The sequence below is a fragment of the Zeugodacus cucurbitae genome, chromosome 2, assembly GCF_028554725.1.
Source record: "Zeugodacus cucurbitae isolate PBARC_wt_2022May chromosome 2, idZeuCucr1.2, whole genome shotgun sequence".
NCBI lineage: Eukaryota > Metazoa > Arthropoda > Insecta > Diptera > Tephritidae > Zeugodacus > Zeugodacus cucurbitae.
In genome coordinates, this window is record NC_071667.1 from 72,506,628 (window position 1) to 72,526,917 (window position 20,290).

Below are 20,290 nucleotides of genomic sequence, written 5' to 3' on the forward strand. Positions count from 1 at the left end.
CCCATACTAAAGTTAGGTTGAAAATTACTAAAACTGGGTTAACTCACTAACGAAAAACGTCAGAAACACTAAAATTCACATAAGAAATCGCAGATGAAAGTTGCGCTCAGATTTTTTTACAAAATGTAAAATGGGCGTGGCGTCACCCACTTATGGGTTAAAAACCATATCTCAGGAACTACTTGACCGATTTCAATGAAACTTGGTTTGTAATAGTTTCCTTACCTCCCAATAATATGTTGTGAAAATTGGCCAAATCGCTTCACAACTACGCCTACTTCCTATATACCAGAACTTTGAAGACGATCTGAATCGTTTACTTTACAATATATAATGTAAGCACTAGTGAAGATTTCGGTGCAGAACTTTGCACAAATACTACGTTTGTAGTGTGGCAGCCCCAATCTAAAAATCGCCAAAATCGGACCATAGTTTTTCAAGGCCCCATATATCGAACATGAGGACCTCGGTGCTTCTAACCTAATATTATGGTTTCCAACTTTCAATGGACTTTATACAATATATATGACGAATATGTGGGTCAAATTGTGTATTATAAATATTAATTAAGTTAAATAAATAAATTGCGAGAGTATAAAATGTTCGGTTACACCCGAACTTAGCCCTTCCTTACTTGTTTGAATTTAGATTTCTAACTACTTTAAATTTCTTGGATCCTCTCTAAAAATAATCCGTCTAAATAAATACGGTCTTTGGCAAGATATGGATCTAGAATATTTTTCTTGAGTCCAAACAAATATTTCTAGTTCGAATTTGAATTGACTTCTTTTGAGGTTAGAATTTTACGAACTATCTGTGAGAACCTTTCCGCTAGAAAGGCATGTTTTCTAATATACGATATTCTGTAAAATTATTGAAGATTATATTTAGTACAAGTGATCGTTTGGAATATATTCTAACCTCAAACATTAGAGAAAAATTCCTAACCTCAATTAGTTTTCGAAAATCTTCCATTAATGAGTAAAAATATTACTTAAGCTTAGAAATTTATTTAAACGAAAACTTCATAAAGCTCAGCTAATAAAGATATGAGAGTCTCTGCAAACCACCGTCGACAAACTACAAAGGATTAAGGATTATGCTGAATATTTACAAGTGTTCACTGTCATGGCAGAATATGCTCGAGAAGAAGTATTTTTGTACTAACATTTTAGCATAAACCACTGCAAAGAGCATTTACGCAGAGTGCAGATTAATGGGTTGTGCGAACAAGTTTGGTTTGGCGGTCGAATAAAGTTAGAAATATGGACACATGACACACATATGTAGCAAAAAATATATATGTATATGTAAGTGCATAACCAAAATGCCAGTGCGCAACGATGCGGAAGTAGAAGAAATAATATTTGCGAGCACATTTGCCTTGAGGCGCTTACAAAAAAGTTTTGTTCTTTTTTTATCGAATTAATTAAACTTCCTCGACTGCATGGTCAACAACAAAAAGCACAAGCACACTCGGGTGCGGATTTGAGTAGCGTTGGCCACATTTTTGAATGCAAATATTATCTTTTGTTTGGTTATGTTCGAAAGTGATAAAGTGACATAGAACATGAAATTCATGGGGAAGTTTTCCCACAAACACAACAACAACAGCAAATACAAATGCAAATAGTGCCAAACAAATGTGTAAACGAGTTAACAAGCAACAACAACAAAAACAATGTGCATACATACGCGATTTAACAAGCATATGCAGTTATTTATTTACAAACACGGACACAGACATTTGCACAATTTTGGTAGTGCATGAATAAATGGCTCGTTAACATTTGCTGGCAGCAATGTTTTTGTTGTTGTTAAATGTGAGGCGACGTAATAATTTAGCCACAATAACATTTCAATGAACTTTTGTGATTGCGATCAAACTGGGGATTTATGTTTTTGTTGTTTGCTGTCTGCAAATATGGAGGAAGTAATGGTTTGTTTGGTTTGCTTAGTTGCTGTTCGAAAATGTTTCATGTGCTTCTTGATTTTTGTTGCGGATTTCAGCTGTGTTCATTTGACCACATAAAAACTTGAGAAGATTGGAAGCATTGCTATTTATTTTTGCGAAATGTTGTCAAATTTTTTAGAATATTTTTTGAAAAAGCTCAGAATTTTTTATAAATCATTTGAGAATTTTTTTCTTCATTCTTAACGAGTGGCAATTGTGTTAAAAATAGTTTAGTTAAGGGTTAAGACTTATTTTTTTACTCTAAATTTTAGTCGGAGATTATACCACTGTTTTATTTCAATATCATATTGAATATCGTCAAAAGTTTTTTAAATTTAGTGTACTGGAACATATGCCGTTTAAGCATTATGTACTTTTATTTCATAAAGCGCCTAATTGTAGGCAATTTTTATTATTTTAATTAAAGTGTTTTTGATGCCGAAATTATAAATTTTATTATTCTATTTATTTGATCTTTGGAATTAAGGGACAAATGTAACAGGATCAATCTATAAAATTTACTAGAGCAAAATATAAGTTCAACTCATTGATAATTATGCTTAATTTGTATGCGTTTAAATTTCTTTAATTATTTAAAGTTTTCTATGAGTTTAGCTGTCTTAATTTATAACACGCTGTGAATGAGAAAGAGCGTATGTGATGTAATATGTTTCTATACTCTCACTCTCCCTCTCATCTCTCTCTCTAATCATAGTTTCCGTATTTAAGCTAGTGGTGTTTTCGAATCGCCACTCTCCATGTTTAGTTAAATTGATACTACTTATTCCATAAAAGAATCATAAACAAAAATTCCATAAGTATTTCGTTAATAATCACAAATGATAGTTATATAGTTCTCGATTTATATTGGGTGATTCAAGTAGAGGTAATTTTTTCAATAGTCTTCTTTTGACAGATCACGTGTCAGTTGTGTCTAGCTGTCATGTTATTTTTGCTCCGTATTTTTGGCATTTCTTCTTGGAAAATCTTACGCCTAACATTCACTGAAATCCTATGTGGACAATCGACTTTAGACTTCGATTCAGGCCTTGGAGCATAACTTCACGCGTGTCATTCGCCAGTTACTAGTCGAAATGCTCGATCGAGTCATCGAAAATTGGACACAGTGGATGTATCATTTGAGACGTAGCCGCGGCCAACATTTGAAAGAGATAATCTTTAAAAAATAAATACCAAAGAATGCTCTTTCGACAATAAAATAATAAACATTCCCCATTAAATTAGAAATTTATGGGTGTTTTCGTTCAAAAAGTAGTGAACCTCGTAATTATATTTTGTTACATTTACTCCATTTTGTTTAGCTTGTTCATTTTTTGTATGAGTATATCTTCTATATCTATATTTAGTTATGGATCTGAGATTGTATTAGACATTTGGGTATAGAAACAGGTTATCAGAAGACGAATTCGAATATAGGATTACTATTTAAAAATTAAAAACTTCTTGTTTTCAGTCTTCGATATATATCCATATTATTTCTTGCAGTATAGAGTTTTAAATTAAATTTTATATTTGTTTAAATATGTAAAGGTAAATCGAACATTTTTGGTCTCATGTAGTTAATGTACGATTTTACGTCCTAGATTATTAAATTTCCTCTTAAGTTTGTACATCCATACATTCTTGATGGAGTCAAGATATGCAAGAAGTAATCGAAAAGGCAATTGTAAATAACGGTAAATGTGTACAACTGAAGTAGTAAAAAATAATTTAGTCGTGATCTGCTTATCTCTTAGTATTTAATTTAATTTTTTTTTAACCCTGTAAGAAAGGTTTACTCCATCACTGACTTTTCTAACGTTCAAAGAATTTAATTGACTAAAATTGAAAACAATTCAAGTGAATAACAAGTAATATATAAAGTGAAATAACAAAAACATCTATAAAAGTATTTATATATGAGGAGTATAAGAAAAAACAACACTTAACACTGATATAATTAAAATATATTATATAATATATAATAAGTAAACAGTTATATAAGCAACGGTTTCGGTGTGAAATCAACAACTATCTAAAATTATGAATTTTCTAATAATATCATAATATATTATATTCGTAACGGTAAACTTTTTCACTAGGTTATGTACAAACATATTTACAACAAATGGTCGCTTGATAGGCAATTGACGTGATTTCGTTGGACTTGTGGAACAGTGAATTGGTGGACGATTACTTATGAGACCAGGTGTGACACAAACACACAGACAGTTATAAATGCATTTGGGGGATTTTTATAGTTTTTATGCAATTGCTGCACTTCCGGGTAAACGTACATACCTTGTTGTAGTAACAATTTCTTTGTTGTAATAACAATACTGTTATGAGGATTTTTTTGTGATTTTGGGAATATTTCTTGATCATATATGCAATAGTATTTGTTTTTGTTTTCGTAACGATTAATTCATTTACTTTCTATAGCCTCGTCGCTTTGCTATTGTTTTTATTTTTGTTCTTGTTTTCGCTTAAGCGTTTTTCATTTTGTCTCATTTGTTTGCATTTGAGTTTGTATTTGTGTTTGAGCATTCGCATGCCTCGAATGGCGGCCCCTTGGCGTTTGTCGCACCAGTGCCCATTCAACTAACACTAGATATAGGTCTGTTCGCAGGAGTTGTGTCGCACATGTTGAATGCCATGCAGTGAGCATGTAGAATAGCAACGGCGCGTTGCAAATCTCTGCAAAAATAATAGATAATTTTCGAAAATTTTCGCTTGTCACTTGACTACAAATTGCCATTTGAATGTGTGTATGTATGTATTTGTAAGTGTGCATGTGTGTGTGTGTTAATATAAATTTGTTTTGTGGTTTGAGGATTTATGTGGCTTTATTGTTTTTAGCAAAATTTCTATGTCTCATGGCACTCTGTTGTTGTTGTTCGTGATATGCAGTCGGCACTCGTGTGGGTTGGAGTGTGTGAGCGGTGCGGTTTGTGGAGCAAAGTTGTTGTTGTTGTGCTTATTGTGGGTTAAGTATTTAAAGTGGCAAGTCGATTTAAGTGTTGCTAAATGTTTTCGTGTATTGTTGTTGTAATTTGTTGTTTCCTCTTTAAATCGGTTGGTGTTGAGTTAGTCTTCTAGTTTGGCTGTGTTGCTTGTGTTGGTGTTTGTATGAGCAAACTTTTAAATATAATAGTTTTTTGTTGCTGCTGGCACATGTTTAGCAGTCGTTGTTGTTGTTACATGGATCTGATTTAATAGCTTGTACAAAAAGTTCTTGTTTAGAGTTTGTTATGCTATTAATAGCTTCATGCAAAAAAATAATAATAACGGAGGGAGTTTTTAATATTTTGTAACACGGATTAGGATGGTAATCTCTGTGCTCTCAAGGGAGTTTTTAAAAAAATTAATATACTTCGAACACACAATATTTTTGAAAAAAAAATTAAATGGAATAGAAATTGAAAAGTATAATTAAAGACGGATTTTAAAGCTCAAATATAGGGTAGATTTGTCTCGTGTATCAGCGGTAATACACTTAGACCATTATGGATCATTGTGATACCTTTACAGTAAAGAAAAAGGGTCAAGCAGAATTGAAAGCGGCGACATCTGCCGATAAATAACTCTTCTAAATATTATGTAAAAGTATTTTATTGAAATAATATGGTGTCAGAAAAGCTAAAGTGCCTGGGGTTAAGATTTGGGGCACTAAGCGGTTACAGCTAGGATCGGAGTTATGTCAAATCCTAAGTCAAGAAAGCTAAACGGAATTTGACCAGTTAGAACCCCTCCTAAACGCAGAATTATGATTTAGCATAATGAGTTTACCGAGGAGATTTCACTTGCCAGCTGTCAAAAGAGTTATGCTTTCCTCTACAATATCGTATAACCCGTAAGTCCTGGTTGATTTTAGCCACTTTTTAATTCCACGTTTCAAAAAGATCTTTCCTAGACCATGTAATCCATAGACCTTTTCATTTTGCTCTGCTTCTAAGGAAGTTATGTTCTTGCACTGGTCTAAACAGAGGTTAAGGATTTTTTGATTTGAACTGTGCTATGTTTCTAAAATTTTAGTAAATCTTGTATTTGAGTTATGGCCATGAGACACTGATTAACTGCAAGATGGTAGTTCATATGTTAAGATTACATCTCTGGTAGTTGCTTTGAGTCTGTTACATCCTTTTTTAGATTTCAGTATAAGATCTTAATAGAGAGAAGAGATATAAAGTGGTAAGTATTTGCTCCGATGATCTTAACATTTCTTCTTTTATCCGTTTACCGAACTCGGCTAGCATCTTCCAAGCGGAAGTACTGGACATAGAAAAGCCCTGTGAAGCTCGATTGACAAGAGGATACATAAAGCAACAATACACTCCTGGCCTTGTCGTCGTCAATGACTAAGACGAATGACCAGATGAGTTCGCAAAGCCAGGAGCTTTTCCAGATGAATCCGAGGCAGAGTTAATACCATGACCGCTAGGATCGAACAAGAGAGAGTCTAACTCACAAGTTGGACAACCAAATGTTATATAACTAGAAATATATGGCCAAGATATGATAAGACAAGGACTAGAGTCCTTTTAGATAGGTCCAGGAAAATTACTTTCAGACTTACAGCCACTATAGGGCAGTGCCCATATGGAGAACTTGCGATGAAAATTGGTATGGTCGCGGCTGTGAACTAGACGGGAATAAGGAAACAACTTTCCACTTGTTTTGTGAATGGGATTATTGGGCTTATCGCAGATCCGATACAAAATAATTAGAATCCATCAGGCATCAAACTTTGAATGGATGTTTACTAAAAGCATATCGGACATAAGTTGAACGAAAATATGAAACTTGATAGTGGTATTATAAAGGGCTACGATTCGTTCATTAATATGGCACATTTAGTGCTAATTGAGCCCAAAAAAACAGAAAAGCTGCACTCCAGGTTACCTACTTTCCTATCTTGCTCTAGCGAGTGCGAAAGCTACTGCATTTCCGAACATATAAATTTCAAAGCCAAATCGGTGGTAAAATGCTATCATTTCTTATAAGCAATTTGTATCAAACCCCCAAATGTGCTTGGTCTCTTAACTAAATATTGAATTTACCAAGTTTGGAAGGCTGTGGCGCTTACTTAGATTATATCAAATTACATAAGTAATTATGGAATGAGCTCAAAATTCTTACAGCAAAAACAATAGAAGGGGAAAATGGTTTCCTAATAAATAACTGAAAAAAACCTGATACTTTTTCTAACGCTGTCTACCTTTTGTTGCACATTCTGCGGCACAAATTTCTTAATTGAATAATTATGAATGGAATTTCTTCGGTATGCAGGTGTACACTATTTTGATTTTGTTGCTGTAATTGAGATGGCAGATTCGGTATTCATTGGTATTTACTTTCATAATACTTTTGTGCTGGTGCGCCATTATACACAGTTATGCCGTAAATCCGGTTTGTGGGGGAAATATTAAATTGTTTTTGTTTTTATTTCTTCTACTTTTTTTTGTTTTTGGTTTTCGTAAATAACTTGGTAATGAATTATAAACTCTTCGACAGTTGGTGCAATTAAAAAGTTTCAATTTACTCTTCGGTATTTCGGTGACCCGTAGCCGCAATGCCGCGCTGAGCATCAAATTGCAGGAAAAAGGAAAGCCAACAAAAAAACAAAAACAACAAGCAAAAATACAAAATAAAATAAATTGAAACTTTAAATCGCTACAACGGAAGTGGCATGCGAGAGGGGGAGGGCAATCGAAATGTTGTCGGTTGAGGGGTGCGCTAAGCTCTTATTGTTATTTATTTATTCAATTTGTTTGTTGTTTATTATTATTATTGTTGGTTCGCTTTGCTTCCACGCTGTACTTGATTTGATAGCGACACAGCTCTGGCTCGAGCTCGTTGGCGCATTGGCGCATTGGCTCGCTGCGGCGGAAATGGTTGAGCAACGCTGGAATTTTGTTGATTACTCACTCATTTATTTCTTCGGCATGTCTGTATGTGTGTCTATGTGTTTGTTGTAGTGCAATTTCAGTGGGATTGTCGTGGATTTTGCGGATTCGATAATTCATTTTGATTGTGTTGTAAATCATGTTCGCTTGGTTGGGTATGCGGTTTTATTTAAGCGATTTTATTTCGTGTTTTCTTCTCACTCTTTATTATAGTTTATATGTATATATGTTTGTAAGTATAATGTATTAATTATTTTTGTTAGTTTAAAAAAAGACAAAGTATTATTTGGTTGTTTGCTTGTCTGTTTTGGTTTCTCTGCTATTTTGTTTTTACAAAAAATAACTGTTAAATTTCCACAAACATAAATAGCTTATAAACGAATTATAGCGGCTTAAAAGCAAATAACTGCTAACGCAGTAACAAAAACAACACTAATAACGCATAAATTTTGTACCAAAAGCAATTGAGAAAATACAAAAAGAAATATATATTTTTAAAAGAAAGGCAGTAGACCTCAAAAGCAATTGCGGCAGCGCGCCACATTTTGGCACACCACCAACTTACCTGCGATTTGGAACGCATTGTCGGTTGGTATTTGCGGCGCACTTTTCGCGGGCAGCAAACGCACAGCAGACGCACAAATGCTCTGAAAGAAAAAGGAGAAGTAAGTGAAAATAAAATGCGCTTAAATTTGTAAATCAGCATCAATTCTAAGTAATGCGCCTGAAATCGGCTCGATAAAGTCGAATAAAAATCCGCTTAACAAATTTACGAGATGAAATGCCGGGTGGAAAAATATCATATATTGTGCTCTCACCTCTTTTTGGGTTTTTATATGAAAAGTACCCTTAGAATCTTTGAAAAAAATCCGTTATAGTTCTCTTAAAATGTGTGCGAAAGGTTAGGTATTGAAAACTATCTCTATCTCAAAGGCATTGAAACATTGAGTCTTCTCGGAACTGGTCAATTGTCTACGAACCCTAAAAAAAACCTTTTCCTAAACAATGCTGCGCTGATTTCAGCACGCCTCACTACAGTGTCTAGCTGCAAATCGGAATCGATAGATTCGGTTTAATTAATCTATAAAACTCTGGTCACCGAACTCCGAGTGTTTGATGAACAGAACTTATTAAATTATTGATTACTGATCACAGTATTAACTTGGGTCCCATCTAAAGACGGCTCACTTGGTCCAATGATCTCACTACTTAACAATTACTAAATACTTTAGACTATTCTGTCAGTGATTTAAGGGAACATTGTCAATAAGGTTCGAGAAAATTTAATATCCAGAAAGCAATTCTTCTTTGACGGTTTCTACTTCGCTCCAAAAGATTCTACTCAGGATTCATTAGGAAGGTGACTCGATAGTATTATTTTAGATTTGAAAAATGTAGTTCATTTGATTTATATAGATTAGCCTACCATGCTAATGTAGGCCAGAAAGCCACGCATAGACCAGTTTTGGTCGTTTGCGATACCCGATGGAGTGCCGTTCGAGACAAAACAGGGCAACGGTGAATACAGCAGACGATGGAACGATGGGCTGTACGTGTTATACGACGACATTGACATAGTTCAGTGAATAAAAAGACAGCGGCTACGATGGCTAGGTCAGGTGGTTCGAATGGACGAAAACACTCCAGCTTTGAAAGTGTACGATGTAGTATCCACCGGTGAAAGTCGCGGAAGAAGAAGACCTCCACTCCGGGGAAAGACCAAGTGGAAAGTGACCTGGCAGGACTTGGAATTTCTAAATGGCGCCAAACTGCATTTGGCTAAAATCGCCTAAGCGAATTAAGGACCATATTTCCATTTAATTCCAATTAACCAGTAAAGGAATAGACTTCCTTAAAGTGACGACCAGCTTCATAGCATAGAGGTTCTGATGTGGCTTATATCAAACTTGGACCAATTCCCATAAAAAAAACTCTGACTCTCTGCAATATCTGCATTAATCAGTAATGTTTTAACGGTCATTAGTCATTGCGATTTTAACAGTTACAGCAAATATAGAACACAAATGCACCATCAGCATTAAGCACTTAATTGATAAGCTAATCAATATATCCTTTTAATATCTGTATTGGTCTCTTTCATGATCGAGCATTTGACAACAAATCCATAATCAACAAACCAGCAGTCCACAGAAAAACACCAAGGTGCCGCATTATCATTTCTCTCCTTTCATAAACAAGGATCGTAAGGAAAATAAACAATGCTGTCCGTGCGCCAGAAAAATCATCAAACAATTTGGCTGCCAGTCTGCTGGCGTTGCCAAAAGTGTGGCTTCAGAGTTAAGAGCTTTTCCCAAGGGCATATTAAAGCTATTGTTTAAGAAAATTGCTTTGTAAGTGTTCGATAATTTTGTTGGCTTAATATTCCTAAGCAAACAGTTGCACAGTGAGAGTGTGTGTGGCTGTGCATACTCAGGCATGTAAATATTAGATTGGATTGTATTACAAGCGTAGAAGATTGCGGTAAATCTGTGCAATCATTTTATCATCATCATTTGCTGTAGCAATGACTCGACGTTAAAATGTGGCAATTACCGAAAACTGAGGCGAAACATGAGTGTGTGTAAATATATTTGTATAATGTTTTGAGATAAAGCGTTACGGCTTGACTTTTTACTTAAGGTTTTAGATAAGAAAGGGCCACATTTTACTCATACTATACCAGACTAAATATAGAAACACTTCAAATTTGTAAACCCATTTAATTTTACAACTAATATGGCTATTAAAAGATAAGATGTTGAAGATTGGTTAAGTTTAAGGTTCACACCAAAATTCATATTAATTTTTTAAACGTAATAGAATTTGTAGTTAAGATCAAAATTTAGTTTATGTTAATTAAATTAAAGTTAAGTTTATGGTTACGGTTATGGTTACGGTTATGGTTACGGTTATGGTTACGGTTACGTTAAGTTTAAGGTTAGGGTTAAGATAAAGGTGAAAGTTAAATTTGGGGTTCATATTAAAGTTGTCGTTTAAGTTAAGTTTGGAAACTAAGTTAAGGTTATGGTAACGTTTATGGTTACTGTTACGTTAAGTTTAATTTTAAGTTAAGGTGAAAGTTAGATTTAGGGTTAAAATTAAAATTATGGTGATATTAAGATTTATATTTAGTTTGAAGAATATAACACTTTAATTTTGTCTCACTCAGGTAAACCAATTTCTATGCAAATTTTATATGTAGCTCAGTTATTACTCACCTCCTGAAGTCTCTGCTCCAACAAGCATATATTACCGGATTCATGCATGAATTAATCCAGCCCAACCAAGTGACCACCGCCGACACTATCTCTTCATGTTCGATGCACTCCACACATAAACCGGATAGCAGATTAACAACGAAGAAGGGCAGCCAGCAAACGATGAACACACCCATCACTATGCCCAACGTTTTGGCCGCTTTCTTCTCTTTGGCGAATTTCGCCAACTTCCGCGACAAAGAGAAATTCTTACCCATATGTCTGTGACGAGCCAGACCATTATTATGCAACGCCGATAGCGGTTCGTCATCGGGCTCCTCGGGCGTTGAGGTGGTCGTGCCCGATGCGCTGTGATTGTGATGCGCCGAATGATGATGCGAAAGATGACGATGATGTTGTGAGCCATCGCCCACGCCACTCGGAGCGCCACCCAGTGAACCATGTATGGTCGGATGATGTGACGTGCTCGTCGACGGTTCACGTGTCGTGCCACCACGATGTATGCGTAACGTTAATTGCAATTCACCCGATGACATCAGCACTTGTTTGGTGCCGATCTTCAGCGAACGTGTTTGTATTACCGCCGCACGATAGATGCGGCAATAGGTGAAGACCATAACTAGTAGTGGCAGGTAGAATGAGATCGTCGATGAGAAGACCAAATAGCCGAGATGTTCCGTAAATGTGCATTTATAGGCGGGCATTTCACCATCGCGCGCCGCACGCCACCACACAATCGCCGGAAAACTAATCGTACTCGAACACACCCACACCGCACAGATGAGCCAGGCGGCGCGCCTTACCGTCATACGCATCGGATACGAGAAAGGGTCCGTGATGGCCCAATAGCGATCCAATGATATCACACATAAATTCAAAATGGAAGCGGTGCTGAAGAGCACATCCAACGAACGCCAGATATCACAAAAGTCCGTGCCGAAAAACCACGTATTCTCAAGCACTTCGTACAGCGCCGATAAGGGCATCACAACCAAGCCCACCAGACAATCGGCCACCGCCAAACTTGTGATGAAGTAATTGGTAGCCGTGTGCAGATAACGTTCACGTACAACGGCCAATATCACCAGTGTATTGCCGAACACGGTGGCGAAAGAGAAGAGAAACAGAAATGAGAGCAACGAAATGCGCTCGTTAGGCAGCAGACAGAGGAATTCACCCAAAGCCGGATCACGTGAGCCATTACTCACAGTCTGCACGTACGTCGTGAGCGTGAGATTCGCTGCGGCCACGCTATTGCTGATCGTGTTGGCTATGCTCTCTGTGCTGGTGGTGGTCAACAACGGCTGCTGTTGCTGCTGCTGCTCGGTGCTCTCCAGAAATCCATTGAAGTAATCGAAGATATCATCGGAAATATTGAAGCTCGTATAGAACGAAGGCGGTGGCTCGCCTTGCACTTCCGTCGTGTGATTGTCCGCGCGGGCATTCGTTTCCTGATATGCGTACGAGGAGGCTGACGCGGGTTCTTGTACTACAGCGAGTTGTTGTATGGCAGGTTCTAACTCTGGTGCGACCAGTGAAAACTCAGGCAACTCCTCTGCTGCATATTCCCAGTAGTAGAGTGAGCTGTTAACGTTAGCGGCTGGTTCTGAGGGCGCAGCCGCGTCCGCTTTACTACTGTTATGCCGTGCATACGGTAGGTAGCTGTTGTTATTGCTATTATTGTTGATGTTGGTACTGGTGGTGTTGGTGGTAGTGATGGTGGTGCTGTTCGTACTACCGATGCTGCTGGCGACATCTGGTGTGCGTGCATATCTTATTATCGCCATTGACGCATGCGCATGAAGCTCAGGAAGTCTTAATGTGTGTGATTAGTTGTGTTCAGTGCGAATGGCACTAACTGTCTATTGCAGATTGAAACATGGAGACATATCAAAGTTGTTTGCTGCGCTTTGCGTTCTTTTAAGAATTCTCAGTTGGTTTAAGTGGATCTTTGCAATTGTGAGATTTATGAGCCTGCAAAGAGAAGAATATAATGTGTTGAAAATTAACAAAAGTAAATAATGTACAAAGAAACCTTATAACTGTATTTTGATTTGCTTAATTGCTTAATTCAATTAAATTGTTTGATATCTTGAATTGTAATCTTCTAGGTCACTTTCTACTTTCCGCTTGTCAAGTGCTTCATTCTGCCTTGCTGTCAGCAGGTAATTAATTAGATTGCTGAAAGGGAAAGCACTTGACAAATAACGGCCGTCATGCTTCCTGCTCCTGTTACTGCATTATTTTAAGGAGAACGCATTAGGGTGGTTCTTAAATTTTTTTTTTTGGGAAAACTTTAGTATACCGTCCCACGATTTCGGGGTTAAAATAGATATGGGCGGATAGAGGGGGATCTCCAGATCACGAATATATATAATTATTGCCGCCGCAAACTTATAGTTTCTGAGTTATTTGCAATTTAAGATTTAAAATTAACAATTTTCAACACGTTATTTCTCACTGTATATTGAATTGTTCACATATATTTTGCACTTTAAATATATTTACACTTCATTAATTTGTTTCTACATATTTATTTTTAACAAATTATATCAAAATTTGCTGTAAATAAACATTTAATTTTATGCAGAATTCTGTTTATTTGTAAAATAACAAAACGGTTGCAAGATGACAGAACATAAGTGTTGCCACATGCATCGATTAAAAATAATCAAAATGAATAAAATTCCCAAAATGAAGAAAACAAATACCCAATAAATAGTTATTAAGTAAACATTCTAACTACAAAAAAATACCAAGGTTTCAAAATTTATAAGTGCTTCAAAAAAATAACCCTGGTCGAGCCAACACCGGGGATTATCAAAGAGGTGGAATAACAAGTTCTTCCGCGTAGAACTACTTTCTGCAGAGGCGGCCTTCGGCCGCGCTTCAAAAAAATAACCCTGGTCGAGCCAACACCGGGAGTTATCAAAGAGGTGGAATAACAAGTTCTTCCGCGTAGAACTACTTTCTGCAGAGGCGGCCTTCGGCCGCGCTTCAAAAAAATAACCCTGGTCGAGCCAATACCGGGAGTTATCAAAGAGGTGGAATAACAAGTTCTTCCGCGTAGAACTACTTTCTGCAGAGGCGGCCTTCGGCCGCGCTTCAAAAAAATAACCCTGGTCGAGCCAACACCGGGAGTTATCAAAGAGGTGGAATAACAAGTTCTTCCGCGTAGAACTACTTTCTGCAGAGGCGGCCTTCGGCCGCGCTTCAAAAAAATAACCCTGGTCGAGCCAACACCGGGAGTTATCAAAGAGAGGGAAATGGAAAGTTTTTTCGCGTACAACTACTTTCTGCACTGGCGGCCTTTGGCCGCGCTTCAAAAAAATAACCCTGGTCGAACCAACACCGGATATTATCAAAATATGGGAAATAATAAAATAATTTACATTACACATTACATGCATTATGTTTATTGTATTTGGGATATAATCTTTCTTTTTCATTATTGTGATTCTTATAATTCGTTTACAAAATATGTGATATGGTAACACCTATTTTGTGTCAGAATGCAACCCTTTTTTATTGTAAAAATAAACAAAATTGTGCAAAAAGTAAAATGCTTATTTACAGCATATTTTAATATAATTGGTTAAAAATAAATATTTATAAACAAATGTGTGAAGTGTAAATATATTTAAAGTGCAAAATATATGTGGAAAATTCAATATACAGTGAGAAATAACGAGTTAAAAATTATTAATTTTAAATCTTAAATTGCAAATAACTCAGAAACTATAAGTTTGCGGCGGCAATAATTATATATATTCGTGATCTGGAGATCCTCCTCTATCCGCCCATATCCATTTTAACCCCGAAATCGTGGGACGGTATACTAAAGCCGACCCTTTTTTTTTTCAATATACATTTATTTACTGAATCTGCTCTTTAAAGCCTAACAATAAGTTATAAAATCTTAAATCTTGGTGAAACGTTGCTCTTTAGTATGCAGGCATATCTCTTCTTTTTAGACGTGATTGATAACAGGATTGTACTAAAGCATTAGCCAATGGGTTTGGGTGATCACGGAGTTTAGATATATATTTCAATCTGCTGTCCTCTACTTCTTTCTTTACCATAGGGATACCAAGATCTTTATGGATATTATCATTGCGCATGTACCATGGTGAGCACGTGATTGTTTTAAGCATTTTCGATTGGAACCTTTGTATTATATCGATATTAGTTGCACAGGCTAAGTTTAGAGTTTTTATTTATAAGCCAATTTAAATTTGCAGCTCTTATCTTCATGCTAGTTGTTTTACTAGATATATGTTTTCTCCACGTAAGCCTTCTATCTAGGTGAATACCAAGATAGGTAACTTCATTCGCTTGGGGCACCAAAATATTGTTCATTTTTACTGCCGGACACATTTTTGGTCTTAAAGAAAATGTAACGTGCTTACACTTTTGTTCATTCACATTTATACGCCAGTTGGCTAGCCATTCTTCGACAGATCTTAAGTGCTCCGCTAATATTCTTGATGCTATAATGTGGCATTTGTTACGGCTCACTAAAGCTGTGTCATCCGCGAAAGTTGATGTCAAAACATTATTAGCTGTTGGAAGATCAGCAGTATATATGATGTACAAAGTTGGCCCTAAAACACTGCCTTGTGGTACACCAGCCCTTATTTGTCGTTCATCAGATATGAAGTCTTCTACTTTAACCATAAATTGTCTATTATTTAAATAAGACTCCAATATTTTATACAATTCTAAAGGAAGAATGTTTTTAATCTTATATAAAAGCCCTTCATGCCACACTTTATCAAATGCCTGAGCAACATCTAGAAATATAGCTGAACAGTACTCTTTGTGCTTAAATGCTTTTCTTATTTCGTTAGTTATTCTATTTACTTGCTCTATCGTGCTATGTTTTGCACGAAACCCGAATTGATGCGCTGGTATTACATTATTTTCGTGGAGGAAAGGAGACATTTTTGATAGTAACACCTTTTCAAATATTTTAGAAATACAGGGTAGAAGACTGATTGGTCTGTATGAAGACGGCTGTGTCAGATCTTTCCCAGGTTTATCTATCAGGATAATCTGCGACTTTTTCCATGAAATCGGATAGTATCCAAAACTAAAAAAACGCATTAAAGAGCAAAGAGAGCACCTCTACAGCAATATTTGGTAACTCTATTAGCATTTTTGGGGTGATATTATCATGTCCTGGCGACTTTTTTTGATTTAGTTCTTTTATAATGCAATTAATTTCAAAAGGTGAAGACTTAAAAGACTCGAGCGACTCATTTGCTGTGTTAGGTAAGTTTGACAACTTAAAGTTGTTCTTTGGGCAATTAGGTTGAAATACCTTTTCCAGGTGATTTGCAAAACAATTAGCCTTTTCTTCGTCACTTCGAGAACAATTTCCACCCAAGTCTCGTATAGGCATGTTGGAGTCGACTGGAGGCTTCATGGACTTTTGGGCTTTCCACAGGGAATTTTGCTTTCTTGAGTTTGGACATAGCTTCTTTATATACATTTCATTGTGGAATTCTTCCTCGCGTTTAAGCGCTTTCTTTAATTTTCGTACGGCAGATTTCAATTGAAGCTGAGTGGAAGGGGAGCGATTTATCTGCCATTCTCGTCTATCACGCCTTTTTTCATTTACAAGCTTTTCTATTTCTCTATTAGTGGTTTTTCGGAGACCAAGTGGCTTATAGTTTCTGTTTGGTGTTGCTAAGACAGCTGCGTTAGTTATTATATCATTGAGTTCTCTTATGCTTTCGTCAATATCCCTTCCTGTATTTATTTTGTACTCACTATTAATGTGGCTACTCACGTATTTCTTATATTTCAACCAGTTCGTTTTGTGAGATAAATTTAAGAAATAAAATTTGGTAAAAAATATTCGAGTGACCTTTCTTCGATAATATTGTTATAGATCGAGGTAGTAGGTTCTTATTCATTTAGATTTAAATTTTGGCACTTACATACATGCCTTAATTGTTGAAACCAGGGTTAAGGTGTCACCAGAAGTTAAGATTTAACCAGTAGTTAGAGTTTAACTAGGGGCTAAGGTGTATTCCGAAGTTAAGAAGAAGAACCAGAAGTTAAGGTTTTACCAGAATTTAATTGTTAACCAGGAGTTAAGGCTTAACCACAGGTTAAGGTGTAACCAGAAGTTGCGGGTTAACCAGGAGTGAAGTCTTAACCAGTGGATAAGGGTTAAAATCTCAAAAATAATACTTTCTAAACCATTTTAATCGATACCGAAATATGTATGACTACTTTACTATTACATACTTTAGTATGCGTTGAAGGAGAGAAACAGATATAGTCGTACTTGTGATCTTAAGAACCACCCTATTATATTTCTAAATAACAAAAATACGAACAAATGAATTAAATTACAGCAAACACCTTATTTTGTGCCTTTTATTCGGTCATTTAGACATTATACGCAGCATCACCAATCCCTTCTCACTCACGTCACTAATCTGTCATTCAAACGCACCTCAAAAAATCACCACCGAGCTCTCAAGCATCTTCATCTTTCAACAATTTCAACACGCTCAGTGACTTTTCATCCACTCAACAGGCTAGCAATGGCTCACTTTGACAGTCTATCGAGCTGTGCTGCCGTCCGTCCCAATATCGTAATTCAATGTATGCAAACAATAGCAACAATTTAAGTTAATGTCAGCGGTGACAAATGTGCAAATTAATGTGGGGGAAAAAGTGTGCACAACAACAACGAGTCAGAGAGAGAGTCACTGTTGTAAAGGTTACAGGTTTCAGGCACAACAACAGCAAAGCTAATGTAAGATGTAATTTGAAAGATTCTTGCCGTGCTCTGCTTTTATGTTTCTTTATTTTATAAATTGAGTTCATATTTCAGGCAGCGCCAGGTACAATTTGTCGTCGAAAATTACATGCAACATAAATCTTGAGTATTCATAAAGCAACAGATTTTAGCTGCTTCAAATTTTGACGAATTAATGGAGGCAAGGTTGCTTTTGAAGAAGTGTCTGTGAGAAGATTTGTGGAGAAATATGAAGAATTGCTTAAAAAGTTTGAATAATGTAGTTAAGAAGGTAAGGGTAACAGCTTACTTTTCTACTGCGAATATAATATTAATACATGTTACTCATACGCCATGTCGTGACTATGAAAATTCTGAATTTGAAATTAAAATTTGTTTAAAATCGTTCAATTGAAAAATCAAAAAACCCATAATTTATAACGGTTTCACGAGTGAACTATTTGTTTGACAATTTGCCGAATTGTCATGACGATTTTAATTCACTCGCTTGCACTGTTATTGCCCTCTTGGCTATGAGCAAATACTGTATAATTGTAGAGCCACGCATGCAAAGTCAATTGACGGTTGTGTGGTGACATACTCACACATACAAACACACATTTTAGTGCATTCGCTTAATTAGCAAAACGTGCCAACAACACTATATCGCTGTGAGTAAGCCACACCGCAGCCAACTTCACCAGCCACAATGTGCAACACCATACCGTAGTATTTACATAGGTATGTTATAATTACAGTATCATTGCGCCGCATGTTAATTTGCATTGTGCAATATAATACCTAAAAGCGCTTACTTACAAACCGCCCATATTAACGTGGTTGCATGCCACATGCAATATGCGCTCAATGTTAATTTACTTACACTTTGGCTGCTGCATACCACACTCATACTAAATATAGTATTTACTATGTGAACACATATGCCGTTATTGCACATATGTTCAGCTATATGTAAACTCGTATTACATTGCGGTTGACGTAGCGCGTCAGCACAATTGTTGCATTCCACAGCTTAGTTCTAAGCAATCCGTGCTTTGTGCTTCACAGGCTTCAATTAAAATGGTAATGAGTGGGTTAGTGGTATATATATATATATTTGGCGTAGAAACCGCTTTAAGCGATTATTGCCGAATCCACCAGAGCGCGCCACTCATTCATCCTGTTTGCTTTTTGGCGCCAACTGGAAACACCAAGTGAAGCCAGGTCACTTTGCACTTGGTCTTTCCACCGGAGTGGAGGTCGTCCTCTTCCGCGGCTTCCTCCAGCGGGTACTGCATCGAATACTTTCAGAGCTGGAGTGTTTTCTTCCATCCGTACAACATGACCTAGCCAGCGTAGCCGCTGTCTTTTTATTCGCTGAACTATGTCAATGTCGTCGTATAAATCGTACAGCTCATCGTTCCATCGTCTGCGGTATTCGCCGTTGCCAATGTTTAGAGGACCATAAATCTTGCGCAAAACCTTTCTCTCGAAAACCCCAAGAGTCGTCTCATCGGATGTTGTCATCGTCCACGCTTCAGCGCCATACATCAGGACGGGAATAATGAGCGACTTATAGAGTTTGATTTTGGTTCGTCGAGAGAGGACTTTACTTTTCAATTGCCTACTCAGTCCAAAGTAGCACCTGTTGGCAAGAGTGATTCTGCGTTGGATTTCAAGGCTGACATTGTTGTTGTTGTTAATGCTAGTTAGTTAGGGTTAGGGTTAGTGGTATAGAAGTATATTATTTGTAGAAATCATCAGTGATACTGAGATTAGTGTAGAAAATCCACACCCTTGGGAGTTACAAAGTTTAATGTCATCCGTTCTTGGGTGGTATTAACTATAAGTCAATATTGAATTCATACATTCTAAGTGAGATTAAATAATAAATTAATTAAATATCAAATTAAACTTAAATTTAAACATTGAGTGAATTAAATTTCGAGCAAACTTCGTTCAAAGTTAGAGAAATTTTGATGGATTTAATCAAATTTTTTAAACGTGTTTTCTTAAACTAATTCTAGTATTTACTATTTTGTATTATTTAAAACTATATTATATCTTTTATTTATTTTTTCAGGTACGTACTCATCTAAGCACCCTTTCTACATAAGGTAAATTCATTTAATTACAAACATATCTGCTCTTTAACCCTTTTTGCTAGACACTTACATTGTAATTTTATCTTCAATGAACTTAAATTAAGGTAAAAGACTCTTAAATGTTATTAAGTCACGCAATAAAGCATTAATTCACAAATGTATCCGTAAATATGTACATAGACGTTTATATAACTACAGCGTCAGATCCGGAATTTGTTATGTAGTTAACAATTTGTGGGACATTTAATGTCGAATTTATTTTCAAAACGAAAATTCTCAACATATTGTCAATAGATTCTCAACAGTTTCTCAACAGTATTACAATAGTATACTAACAGAAGGTTTATTTT

The 20,290-nt window shown here is 36.2% G+C and overlaps 2 protein-coding genes across 6 annotated transcripts in view; one reads left to right on the plus strand and one right to left on the minus strand.

Moving 5' to 3' along the window:
* The window catches only part of LOC105209215 (pickpocket protein 19), a 210,694-nt gene that overhangs the window by 69,731 nt on the left and 120,673 nt on the right, over nucleotides 1–20,290 (plus strand). The gene's annotated exons all lie outside the window — the stretch shown is intronic.
* LOC105209216 (dopamine receptor 2) overlaps nucleotides 1–20,290 on the minus strand; it is a 92,149-nt gene that overhangs the window by 7,770 nt on the left and 64,089 nt on the right. The window contains exons 2-4 of one of the 3 annotated variants that reach the window (XM_029038279.2): nucleotides 11,079–13,052; nucleotides 8,426–8,507; nucleotides 4,044–4,651 (exon numbers count right to left, since the gene is read on the minus strand). In XM_029038279.2, the coding sequence (XP_028894112.1) occupies nucleotides 4,562–4,651; nucleotides 8,426–8,507; nucleotides 11,079–12,865 (1,959 nt within the window). In that variant the 5' untranslated portion in view covers nucleotides 12,866–13,052 and the 3' untranslated portion in view covers nucleotides 4,044–4,561. Of the gene's footprint in view, nucleotides 1–4,043; nucleotides 4,652–7,423; nucleotides 8,508–11,078; nucleotides 13,053–20,290 lie in introns of those variants that run through there. The other 2 variants (XM_054225390.1, XM_054225389.1) reach the window with 2 other exon arrangements.